At 40.1% G+C, this 13,782-nt stretch overlaps 1 protein-coding gene across 2 annotated transcripts; it reads right to left on the bottom strand.

Annotated features, from left to right (window-relative positions):
- Window positions 1-257: 257 nt before the first annotated feature.
- Window positions 258-7,760, bottom strand: LOC311015030 (uncharacterized protein). Of its 2 annotated transcripts, none has more exons than XM_084012052.1 (9): window positions 7,648-7,760; window positions 6,508-6,638; window positions 4,832-4,930; window positions 3,886-4,017; window positions 3,710-3,796; window positions 3,570-3,617; window positions 3,406-3,468; window positions 2,873-2,963; window positions 258-849 (listed from the first exon to the last, which is right to left on the bottom strand). In XM_084012052.1, exons 1-9 carry the CDS (start codon window positions 7,727-7,729, stop codon window positions 419-421), a joined length of 1,164 nt encoding a protein of 387 aa, XP_083868178.1. In that variant the 5' UTR covers window positions 7,730-7,760; the 3' UTR covers window positions 258-418. The 2 variants fall into 2 exon arrangements, with proteins under 2 accessions (XP_083868178.1, XP_083868177.1); XM_084012051.1 differs by having other exon boundaries at window positions 2,858-2,963.
- Between the last annotated feature and the right edge of the window lie 6,022 nt (window positions 7,761-13,782).

A 13,782-nucleotide genomic window follows, 5' to 3' on the forward strand; every position in this document is an offset into this window, starting at 1 on the left:
AAGACAATGTGAGCACATGAGCTTCCTTGTATTTTCTGTTTTATTCTGCATACAGTATATGAGCAAACTGGAATTTTCTTTTTTTTTTTAAAGATAGCAAATTGTAGTTAATTTGATACATAAATAGGGGAAATGAACACAAGTAAAACAAATGAATTAAAAGTAATGTAGTATTAGTAGTAGTATCAGATTTAAAAAAGAGGTGAAAAGAAACATGATTCATATCAATTGCTTTATAACTTCATAATTAGTTTGTATTTTCTCGTTTTTATAAAGACAATAAATTATACTGTAACTCTGACATGATTGTTTTAATTTTCCAGTTTTCTTTCAAAGCAGCACAAATATTTAATGTCCAATTAAATACCTTTGTGTTGGTTCTCAATAACAATTTTTTTCCCCATTTGAATGCAGTTCATCAGAAGAAGGGATTATCATGGTCCACGTTGGGGGGCACTGAGGGGGACCCTGTTGCCCCAGCAGGGGGGGCAAAGAGAGACTTTAAAGGGTCGGGGAACCCGTTGGCAGCAGTGGGTGAGGCGGGTGAAGTGGGTGAAGCAGGTGAGGCGGGTGAATTTCCTCCCATCATGAATCCCAACTGAGAATTCTGAGCCAGAATCTGGCGGCCGGCCGGTCCCCATGCTTCCATACCACCGGCCATCGTGGACCAGGACGACCCCGCAGGAGCCGGACCTGATGGCCACTGGTTTCCCACAATCCCTTGCTGCTGACCCCAGGGCATGGTGGTGGGAGAGTATGGGGGAGAGGAGTACTGGGAGGAGCCCCCTACTGGCCGTGTGGGGTACATTGATAGGATCTGAGAGGCGGAAAGCGTCGGCTGTGGAGACTCTGAGAGACGAGAAGATGAAGGAAGGAACTAAATATCGTCTTTGGCTTGTCAAAACAATATTGATGTGCAGAAATGATCAGTCAATTAAAAAATGAACAGCGTTAAAAAAACATTTCAGCCCATAACTACATGTTTTCTTGTCGTTTCTTACATTTTCAGTTTGTGTGTAGATTAAAGATAATGAGCATTAGAGAAGACTATTTAACCCTCAGACAGACCCAGTGAAGCTGTTCCCATGATTAAAGCATATGCTAAGCTAAGCTAATCAAGCTTGGGCTTCATATTTAACGAACAGATTTGGTATTGATCTTTTTACGACCTAAATGATTTCCCTCAAAAATACCTTTTAATTAGCAGACATGCCAAACACTCATGCAATGTATCAATTAAAGGTGCAGTGTGTTGGAGTTGGCGTCATCTTGTGGTGAGGTGGCAGATTGCAACTAATCTAAAACTCTGAAACTCCTGTGTGCCAAGTTTGCAGGAGAACTACTGTGTGCTGTGGCTGTATTTGTAGATATAAACAGCTCATTCTAAAGTAATGAAAACACAACGATCCTTATTTTAAGACGTTTAAATACAAAACATACTTATTAATATTATATTCCATATATGATAGCTAGATCCCCCCTAAATGCTACACACTGTAGCTTTAATCTAAACACATTTACAGTAAAAAAAAAAAAAAAATGCAATATTTGATGATTTGATAAATGGCTTTTGTTATTTGTATGGTTTATTTAGAAAAGTAAAAACCACTTTCTTACAGTCACAGATTATAAAGACTTTAGAGACCTTAAAAAAAAACCAGACAGACGAGGAGGGTGAGATGATCACTTCCGTGGGAACCAAGCATTCCTCTGTCTTACTGTATGTCATATTAAAATGATGGCTCTTTAGCAGCGGTGCCATGGGAATTTAGTCATTCCCTGCTACATTAAACATGAGTGTGTAATGCTGTGTACATTATGGGAAATGGTGTGTATATCTCTTGTACTGTTACTCCAGGTCAAAGGTCAAAGGTCAAGTTGAAGAGCAGCAGCAGCAGCAGCAGCAGCAGCAGACAGACAGATGAGGGGAATCAGAGTACAGGAATCAAAGTAGGGATACCCCCCTCTTTAGTCGATTTGTCTAAATCATTTTTTTAAGAGTTGACGAAGATCACTTTAGTTGATGATTAGCCATTTCTCATGCTGAATGACTTATTTCACTTATTTCCAAGAAACTTATGAGCACTTCTCTGAAACGGAAGATTTCAAATGTGTGATTCTTTGTGGAGAAACTCAGATCTGATGACAGCCTGTAACTAAATATGATCATGTGTGTGTGTGTGTGTGTGTGTGTGTGTGGATGCTCTGATACAATAACACACACAAGAGTTTCCAAAAACAGTGAGTCAACTTGAGATCTAGAAGAGGGAAGTGGTGCGTGTTTGTCAGATGAACACATAGTTTTATGGTAGAAGAGCGTGACGTTCTCTACCGGTGTGGCATTGCCCTCTACGCCCTCTACCGGTGTGGCATTGAATTGCATTTCGACACATAAACCCAACGCAGAACCATCACGGTCGTCAAGCAACTGCGTGGCCATCGCGTGGCCATTGCGTGATCACTACGCGGAAGCATAAACGAGCCTTAACTGGCGCTACAGATAAAATGTTTCATGTTGGAGGGTTAAAGGAATACTTCACCCAACAAAAGTACCATTTGTATATCAATTACTCTCCCCGTGTTGCCTTGAATTCTTCTGACGTGCATCCACAGGAAGTGACGAATCTGTTTGCAAAGTCTTACAAGAATCGTGGAGGTACAATCCAAGTCTTCTTAATCCAGTCGTATGCTAATCCAGTCAGTACTTCCCAAACACATGCAAAAGTGTGCCGGAGCAGGCGTGAAAGTGTTTACGTGAAAGTATACACGGATGGTAATTCTGTGGGTGAAGTATTATAGAGAGTGTAGAGTATAGAGAGACTCCACGCTGAAACTCACCCAGCTGAAAGTCACTCACCTGGCTGAAACTCACCCGGCTGACTGGAGCACAAGCTCTGGTCCGGCAACAGCGGCTCCTCCATCCGAACCGAGAAGACTTCCATCAGCTCGCTGCTGGGAGAGGCCTGCAGACAGGGAGATATACTACAGTCTGTATGAGATAACAGTAGAATATACCTTTAAAATCTAGAATAGACCCTTGAAATCTAGAATATACCCTTAAAATCTAGGATATACCCCTAAAACCTAGTATTTACCCTTAAAATCTAGAATATACCCTTAAAATCTAGCTCAAATTGAAATGCTGCATAAACTCCTCTCATTCAGTCACATTGTTTGTGATCTTGGAAGACGAGCAGCTGGCTAAACTTAATTGTTATAAACCTCTACACCATTCAGTATTTAACACTGCACTATTATCTCTCAATAAATATTTTATTATCTTTTTCTCAGGATTACATTTTACCGTACATTTTCTTTTGTTTGAAATCACAGAAACTGTGAAATTGTTTTATGTTTCTGTTGTTAACAGTTCACATGTGAGATATTGTGTGTTGTTGTTTGTACTGGGTTCGATGGTCCCGATGGAGAATCCGTACGTGGACTGAAGATGTCCATGAAAGCCGGTCCCTGAAAACAGCAACAGTGCATCCGACATAATCAAAAGCTTTAAAAACAACTCAAAAGAAAACATTTAAGGGAAAAAACTAAACGTCATTCTTTTCCTTTACCTCAGCTGGCACATTTGAACTGTCATTTATCAGCAGTAAGGAACCGGTCTGGAAAACACAAAAACAAGACAAACAAAAGTGAAATAACAACAACAACAACAACAACACACAGACTAACATTTATAATGCCTCTCTCTGACCTGAGCTGGAGCCTCCTCAGGTTCTCCGGACGTCTCTGGCTCCACAATCTGACAAACCGCCTCCATGTCAACCAGGACCGGTTCTGCCTGATGAAACACAGACAGAACCGTCACACACCAAACACATTCACTGCACAATAACTTATACACACACGCAGTATACTGTGAGTTGGCACCAGGTTGGCCGTCTTGACGTAGAAGAGGCTGAAGGCGTCCTGGTGTCGGTAGACGTAGGCCAGAGCTCTGGGGTCGGACTCGTCTTTGGTCAGAGAGCTGATCCTGCTCCGCTCGTGGTCATGAAGTACGGCCTGAAACGCAGATTACGAAGGGGATTCAACTATTTGAGGCACATTAAGCAGTGCTGTAAATGTTGACACATAATATAGAGATTTATTTTATTTTATGTCTTATTTATTTTTTATTATCTTTTTCTTTTTTTTCCTATACAAACTAAATGTATGCGTATTTAAGTAAATGTCACCATAATGATTATTTTTTTCTCCAAAAATGGTAAATAAAGAGTATCAAAAAAAGAAATAAAGAGGATTTGAAATTAACATTTTATAATATTATCATAATGTTTCTGTGTTTCTGATCTCAAGCAGTTTCTCTTTTTTATTCTAATAAAATATTAACATAGCATAAAAAAACATCATACAAATAATAAAAAACTAAAAATTAAATAAAATAATTCAAGATCGAGGAGGGACAGGAGGAAGCTTAGCTTATTATGACCACGTTTAATTTACATTAAGTTCATATATTGTGTGAAATAGTCATTATCCAAGTCAGAATATGAGATATACTGTATGTCCAAAACAATAAAAACAAATTGATTTTAGACGCATAAAAAGTTGAGATAAAAATCAATGTGTTGATATTAAGCTAATTGAACATTACAGGAATAGCTTTAGGTGTGAAAGGAATAGTTTCTTGGTATTACTAGACCAGATATGGGACCAAATATAATGTAGAGAAGTGAAACCAAAACATAATCAATCACTTCCACAAAAACAGTAGCAGTATCCATTTCCACATGCTAAACGCTTCTTCCTCATTTAATTCACGGACCCCATTCTAACAGATAATTATAAGATCGATATATAGGGTCAGGTGACTCACCCCGGTCCTCTCATCCACGATTCTCAGACCACCTGATGAAACTTTCAACCAAACCCTCTGCTTGTGTTTCCCCTGTTTCCTCGCTGCTGCATCAAAACCCTAATACAGAGAGGAAACTGGTTCAAACACACAAACTTAAAAAGTTTACCAAAAAATCATCGTCTAATTATAGCTAATTGGTCTGTGAGATGTCAGAAGCTCCCTTTTTCCACTGCAGGAATGTTCCCACAAAGTATTTCAACTTTCAATTAAAAGTAGATTTAATGTAGCTTTTCTGAGGATCCACATGTGATCCATTATCGTGACCAGTTGAGGGGGACCTTTGGACCTCGAGGCACAAAGCCCAAAAATAATAATAAACATACATCTCAACAAACTATTTGATGGATTAAGATCAAATGTTGCACCAACATTTACGGTCCACCAAGGATGAAACCCCTGATGGCCTCTAGTGCTGCGGTGAGGATGACAGTTTTGGGTTATTTTCATGAATTTGTTTATTTGGAGAGGACGATGCATATTAATGAACACGGGTACAAATGCATCACTTTGTGTAAATATGCTGGATTTATCTAGAAGCTCATTTTTCATCCACAGTCCTCAGACAGAGTCACATGAAACATTATGGTGCAAATTCAGAAATTGCCAAACAATATCCACCCATTGTCTACCGCTTATCCTGTATTCAGGGTCGCGGGGGGGCTGGAGCCGATCCCAGCTGTCATTGGGGCGAAGGCGGGGTTCACCCTGGACAGGTCGCCAGTCTATCACAGGGCCGACATGTAGAGACAGACAACCATTCACGCTCACATTCATACCTACGGGCAATTTAGAGTCACCAATTAACCTATCCCCATCCTGCATGTCTTTGGACTGTGGGAGGAAGCCAGAGAACCCGGAGAGAACCCACGCTTACACAGGGAGAACATGCAAACTCCACACAGAAGGAACCCGGGCCGACCCGGGAATCGAACCCGGGACCCTCTTGCTGTGAGGCGAGTGCTACACACTACACCACCGTACAGCCCCCAAACAATATCCCTTTAACTAAAACAATAATAAATTAAATCTTAACAAAATGTACATAAATGAAGACAAAGGGTCCTTCCCCAGAACATTTAACAAGTAACGAGCGGAACGTAGCCCAATGTTGGAGAGTAAAAGTCTTGTTTCTTCTTCACAAATATACGCAAGTAAAAGTAAAAAGTAAGTTGCATTAAAACTACCTACCTTACAAGTACAATTTATCCAGAAAGTTACTTAAGTAAATGTACTGGAGTAAATGTAACGTAGCGTTACTACCACCAAGTTGGAAAATACTTCCATTACACCACGTCAATACTGACTCGACATTTTAATATTCTACACAAGAATATAAAATCGCTTATTAAATCATATTGCCGTATAAATGCAAATGTATATTCTTGAAATATAAAAAAAGATATATTTCACAACACTACAAAGTTACCGTGCAAACTATGGAAGACAAAGAAGGCCTTAAGGATTTTATTATTACAGGCAAGTGAATAATTCTGATGCTGATAAAGTGGATTGAGAGCTGGACTTTGGATTGGGCTCCACCGATGGCATTATTTTTATTATTATTATTATTATTATCATTATTATTATTATATATATTATATGTTGATGAAAAGGAGACAGAAGACTGACTACACCTTCAGCTTCATCATGGAGTCCCAGCACATCTTGTCTCCCTGGGCGTCGGGCACCGTGTCCACGCCGATCAGCTTGGCTTTGTAGCGAACCCCGTCTCCATGGAAACGGGACGTGGTGTCACTTGGTGCCCCTGGGAAACACGGAGAGGTAAGGTGATAAAGGGTCAAACTATGAGGAAGTAAGGATCTGTGAGAGGAAATGAAACGAAAAATATCTGTTTATTTGTGCTTGTTATTGGTGTCTTAATTATGTTTGTGTGTCATAAATGATTTGTGTATTCGTGTTTATTGTCTTTTTCTGTAGCGCCTCTGTGTTTGTACAGTGTGTGTGTACATATTTATGTGTCTTTGTAAATGGATAATCCCTAGAAGTTTATTAGTGTTTATGCCCTCGATGTGTTTTTTTTCTTTGTTTGTACAAGCAAATTTGCTGAGCGAGCTGTGCTTTTCTGATGCTTGGTCAATGTTTCATCTCATTTCCTGGAATGAAAACAGTAATTTAGTGGTTATGGAAATGTCCGTACGTGTTGTTGTAACAAAGGTCAGGCTCTTAAACAGCTTCACTCTGTGTGATGAAAGTTTACTGGCTCTCTAGTCACCGTTTAGTTTCATGTTCAGCACAAATACAAAGTCTGCTGTCCGCAGTCCGATGAGCTGGTGATCGTCAAAAGCCAAATAATCGCTAAAATTATCACAAAAATATAATTCCTTTTTGTTTTTTCGAAACACAGGTTTCGAGGCAAAAAAACTCCTCAAACGTGTGTAAAACCCTTTTTTTCCCACAAAAGGAGGAAGTTTTATTGAATTTTGCCATTTTCATAGAGCGTCTGGAATGTGATACACTGTTGGGGATCCTACATTACCTCTGGTTTACATTTACATTTGCACTGTTTTATTGTTGTTTTAACTTTTGTGGGGGGAAATTGATTTTTATAGATCTTGATTCCTCGCCTTTAACTTTATTTTTGATAAAAAACGCTTAAAAACTTGTGATAAAAATATATCTGTTGATATTTAGCTTATTGAACATTACGAGAATATAAGAATAATAGAATGTAACCATACATTTTCGGTTACAGCTTCTGTTAAAACTCAGAGCTTTAAGAAGCATCGTGACAAACAGCAGCCGAGCACTTGTACCTTTGCTGGAGGAGGAGAGCCAGGTCCTGACAGGAGTTTGGCTCGGTGCATGACAAGTTGCAGCCGTTTGCTTCGGATCCATCAGGACAAGGAGGTCTGGTTTGGAGGCTGGAGGGGGGAAGGGGGGGGGAGGCCTTCGGGATCCCGTGGGAGCAATGTGGCTGTCACACTTGTTTGCTGCAAGAGAGCATGCCACTTAAGAACAAAAAGACAGCAGAGGTTGATGAAGAAGAAAAAAAACATCTCCTGATGTAAGAAATCTTAGTTTTAAGCCGTCTCACCTGCTGGCTCGCGTTATCTCCTGCTCCGACCCGGCTGCTTGGCTCCACTCACAGCCAAAACCTCAGTGAGTCAAAGGTCAGGCTGCAGATTCACTGGTGATATATTAACATCCGCTGGGATTCCTGAATACATGGGAAATCTTGTATGAGGCTGAAGTGGCTCTAATGAGAGGGGGATAGCCGGTATACATAGTCTGGTCCTCTTTATGGGGTTGAGTGCGTGGTCATGTGATTCCCTCAAAGACGTGCTTTGGGTGGTATTTTCTTAAAATAACACTAGAACTTAATGTGTAAATAAAAAGCTGGAAACCTCTGCAGAAAGGATGACAGTAGATAAACATAACAGCTATATCAATCTTCTCATCAAAAATATCCCTTTAAGTGACGATAAAATGCCTTTCTGCTTTTATACATAGTCAGAAATGTCACCCAGAAGGCTACAAACTGTGGAAGAGGATGCAGAGAAAGTGTTTTTTCTCAGAAGAATGAAAATGATTCACTTTCTCAGATGAATATTTATGACCCCCAGGTCACTCTGTCGACATGATACATAGATTAGCAAAGACATTTTTCTCAGGAAGCAAAACTAATTAGTTGAAAACCCCTTCAGAAACAAGAAAGAGTGTCACGGCTTTCCTGAAAATCTCCTCTAAATGAGAGTTAAATCAAAACAATATGCAGACAAGAATATGCAAGTCAGCTGGCTGAGACTTAAGTTAGAGGACATACTAGGAAAAAGATCAAGCAGATTACTGACATAATAACATTTAGGGGATGTACTTTTAAAAAGAAAAACAATTATGGGATTTCACTTTCAGCATCAATTCCCAACAGTGAAAGAGAAGAACAAGTCAAAGGATATGTCTCATACAGGCTGAGCTGGGAGGATTAACTGCTACTGAATAGCTCTGCATGGCATTAAGAACAAAAAAACCCCCAAAAAACATGCATCTAACGTTTTAAATTATTTTTTCTCACAATAACAAAGCATAAGCATTTTAAAACGCATTATAAAAGCTGACAGACCATACAGCATGTTTAAAGTCCCTTAAGGTGGAAGGATTCCCAGAAACCCAATGATGGGGGGATGACTGTGCTTGAATTATCTCTACCATGAACTGCGTCACTCCTCTTCCTGTGAGTGTCGAAATGTGACAGGATAGATTATTTCAGTGGGGACACAGCACGTCTGCAACACATAGAAGCAGCTGGCATTTACTGGTTTCCTCCTTCTTTATCCTCTACAAGGAAGAATACCCATCGTATGTCCTTCGTACGACGGCGTATTAGAGCCACTGTAGGAAAAAAAAAAACAGAGCCGAGAGAGGGGGGAAATATTCAGAGAAAAAAAGTGGCAAATTTGCGACTTCATAAATATATATAGACGATATAAACACGTTGCTTCTTTCCGACAACACCGGATGTTTGCTGTTGCTATGACAACAAGTGAAAACTTCTCTGAGCGTCTAAGAATGACGCGGGTGAATTGAAAGTGTGATTCGTCTCATTTACAGATGCTTACAGGTGTCTTGTGCACAGGTATCAGGCCCATCTGTGGGGCCGTGACAAAGCTATATATCAATATTTTATGAGTTGGGAATGATCGGTAGTCATAGTTATTAAAAATCTCCCCTTCAATGCTGTTGATTGGGACTCCAGTATAGTTGTGAAAAACATCTGCTATACATAACTCATGCTTTTTTTAAATAAAAAAAACCCCTGAAGACCATCTTTCAAATATAGTCCTGTAATTTCCCTCCTTTCTCAAATTCCAGAGGGCCTTTCACATCTGTGTGTAATATCATTTTTGTGTTCATAATGCAGGCCGTGTTTGGGTTGATCAAGACCGCTGGCAGTTTATCCTGTTTCATTTAACCCTGCAGCACAGAACACAAACACACAAGTGGATCGCATACAGATCTGTGTATACAGGTGTCTGAGCTGTCTGGCAAATCATCAACCACTTCTTGTGCAAAAGGTGGTCATGTGTGCTTCCTGTGCATGTTTTGAAACACTTGGTAGATGGATAATATACTTTATTGGTTCATTCTTTTGCAGAGCCATGGGTTTACAGGTGTTGTGGATTAGGGGAAGGGTGGGTACTGGCACAGGGTCTGCATTAGCCTTTGCTATGTTCTTGATTTTTCTATCGTTACGAGCTAATACACTGAAATAGGAATTATGAAGCATGTGCATTCAGTCTTCTGTATAGGAAGCTAAATGAAGACACTCAGGACCCTTCAAATAATTGATTCTGTACGATAACGATAGTGATTACATTGGAGATACATAGCGATTCTATCAAGAGACAGGTGCTAGTTTAGCATGTATAATTCCTAGGACCTACTTTTTTTCAGAAAAGCCCATAGCCACCTGAAAATCCATGATGGCGGACATTTTTCAAGATTGTCTTTTTTTCAGAAAACGTTTTTTTCAGTGTAGAGCTTGAATGGCTGGAAATGTTTTAATGATCAAGGCATCAAAATGCATGTATTTTGGGATGACCAATTCAATGGTGCCAATTAAAGATCAACTTCGACTTCATATATTTAAGGATAGGTATTGACTTCATATAGTAAAGGTTAGGCATTGACTTCATATAGTTAAGGTTAGGTATTGACTTAATATAGTAAAGGTTAGGTATTGACTTCATATAGTTAAGGTTAGGCATTGACTTCATATAGTTAAGGTTAGGTATTGACTTCATATAGTTAAGGTTAGGCATTGACTTCATATAGTTAAGGTTAGGCATTGACTTCATATAGTTAAGGTTAGGTATTGACCTTAAGGTTAGGCATTGACTTCATATAGTTAAGGTTAGGCATTGACTTCATATAGTTAAGGTTAGGTATTGACTTCATATAGTTAAGGTTAGGTATTGACTTCATATAGTTAAGGTTAGGTATTGACCTTAAGGTTAGGCATTGACTTCATATAGTTAAGGTTAGGTATTGACCTTAAGGTTAGGCATTGACTTCATATAGTTAAGGTTAGGCATTGACTTCATATAGTTAAGGTTAGGTATTGACTTCATATAGTTAAGGTTAGGTATTGACTTCATATAGTTAAGGTTAGGTATTGACTTCATATAGTTAAGGTTAGGCATTGACTTCATATAGTTAAGGTTAGGCATTGACTTCATATAGTTAAGGTTAGGTATTGACTTCATATAGTTAAGGTTAGGTATTGACTTCATATAGTTAAGGTTAGGCATTGACTTCATATAGTTAAGGTTAGGCATTGACTTCATATAGTTAAGGTTAGGTATTGACTTCATATAGTTAAGGTTAGGTATTGACTTCATATAGTTAAGGTTAGGCATTGACTTCATATAGTTAAGGTTAGGTATTGACCTTAAGGTTAGACATTGACTTCATATAGTTAAGGTTAGGTATTGACTTCATATAGTTAAGGTTAGGTATTGACCTGAAGGTTAGGCACTGACTTCATATAGTTAAGGTTAGGCATTGACTTCATATAGTTAAGGTTCTGACCTTGAATGGTTAAAGTTGGGCATGTATAGAAGTGTGTTTTGTTTGGAGAATAGTGGGGCAAACTGCTATTCATTTGCTCTAAGTGCTGAGTGTTAAGATAAGGGTAGAGGTAAGTTTACAGACTAAATAAATCCTTTATAATGACCTTTTAAGGGGTTTATATAGTGCCATGTCCCGTGTTGAGGCTTAGTCACACCAAAACCACGTACACTTTTATAGCTCCAGACAAAGAGAACACATTTTAAGTGCATTTGCACTAAATTAATTACCTTTACGACATTGGAGAACACACAGGGACGGCGGGTACGTCCTGTGATTCACCGGAGGACATTCCAGCCGGCGTTGGAGTTTCCGAGCCGTGGCATCATAAGTGTCTTGTTGTTAGAATGTGCCAGCTCCCCTCCATGTCTGCAGCGGAGCCGAGCATCGGCGGTTTACCTCTCAGAGAGGCGTGTTGTGTGTTCTTTGTCTTTTAAAGGTCAGCAGCAGACAGAGACCCCTCGCCTGTTACTCTCCTCACTGTAAACACAGAGTCACGCGGTAATGAACGCCACAGCTGGAGTCGGACCAGACTAAGTGCACTGACGTCCTCGTGTGTGTGTTTATCGATGTCCATCAGCACTCTGTTGTTCCTCACACAACCCATTTACAGTAGTCTCTGTTTGGCACAAAGCGGGAAAAGTGTCTTCCAGGTTTGTGCCAAACGGAGACGAATGTACCATTTATGGTCATTGCCAACCTCAACTGTGAGGTCAATGATTAACCTGAACTATTCAAGGTCACCTAACCTTAATCATTCAAGTTCAAACTCTAAGCTAAACCATCAAAAGGCAATGCCTACCAATCATTTAGGTTCAATTATCGACTCTAAATGCATTATCTTAATTTTCACTAACTTTTCGAGGTTAATGGCTAACCTTAACTAATCGCTGGCCTGAAACCCAAGAAATCTAATTAAGTGTTGTATATACACTCACCGGCCACTTTATTAGGTACACCTGTCCAACTGCTCGTTAACGCAAATTTCTAATCAGCCAATCACATGGCAGCAACTCAATGCATTTAGGCACGTAGACATGGTCAAGACGATCTGCTGCAGTTCAAACCGAGCATCAGAATGGGGAAGAAAGGTGATTTAAGTGACTTTGAACGTGGCATGGTTGTTGGTGCCAGACGGGCTGGTCTGAGTATTTCAGAAACTGCTGATCTACTGGGATTTTCACGCACAACCATCTCTAGGGTTTACAGAGAATGGTCCGAAAAAGAGAAAATATCCAGTGAGCGGCAGTTCTGTGGGCGCAAATGCCTTGTCGATGCCAGAGGTCAGAGGAGAATGGCCAGACTGGTTCTAGCTGATAGAAAGGCAACAGTAACTCAAATAACCACTCGTTACAACCGAGGTATGCAGAAGAGCATCTCTGAACGCACAACACGTGGAACCTTGAGGCGGATGGGCTACAGCAGCAGAAGACCACACCGGGTGCCACTCCTGTCAGCTAAGAACAGGAAACCGAGGCTACAATTCACACAGGCTCACCAAAATTGGCCAATAGAAGATTGGAAAAACGTTGCCTGGTCTGATGAGTCTCGATTTCTGCTGCGACATTCGGATGGTAGGGTCAGAATTTGGCGTCAACAACATGAAAGCATGGATCCACGGTTCAGGCTGGTGGTGGTGGTGTAATGGTGTGGCTTCTTGGCACACTTTAGGCCCATTAGTACCAATTGAGCATTGTGTCAACGCCACAGCCTACCTGAGTATTGTTGCTGACCACGTCCATCCCTTTATGACCAGTGTACCCATCTTCTGATGGCTACTTCCAGCAGGATAACGCACCATGTCATAAAGCGCCAATCATCTCAGACTGGTTTCTTGAACATCACAATGAGTTTGCTGTACTCAAATGGCCTCCACAGTCACCAGATCTCAATCCAATAGAGCACCTTTGGGATGTGGTGGAACGGGAGATTCGCATCATGGATGTGCAAATCTGCAGCAACTGCGTGATGCTATCATGTCAATATGGACCAAACTCTCCGAGGAATGTTTCCAGTACCTTGTTGAATCTATGCCACGAAGGATTGAGGCAGTTCTGAAGGCAAAAGAGGGGTCCAACCCGGTACTAGCAATAAAGTGGCCAGTGAGTGTAGTTGTATATAGATATCTACGGAAGAGGATCAGGGCCACGTGTGAATTTCTTTTTCTTTAGTTCTAAATTCAGAGTTCTTTTTTTAAAAGAATTAAAAAAACAAACAAATTCACACGTGGCCCTGATCCTCTTCCGTGTAAACTTCTGTGAGTAAATAATTACCTGCAAAAGGTAATTAAAAACACAGAAAGATCAAAAACAACATTATGA

Source organism: Eutrigla gurnardus, assembly GCF_963514095.1.
Source record: "Eutrigla gurnardus genome assembly, chromosome: 6".
In the NCBI taxonomy this organism is placed as follows: domain Eukaryota; kingdom Metazoa; phylum Chordata; class Actinopteri; order Perciformes; family Triglidae; genus Eutrigla; species Eutrigla gurnardus.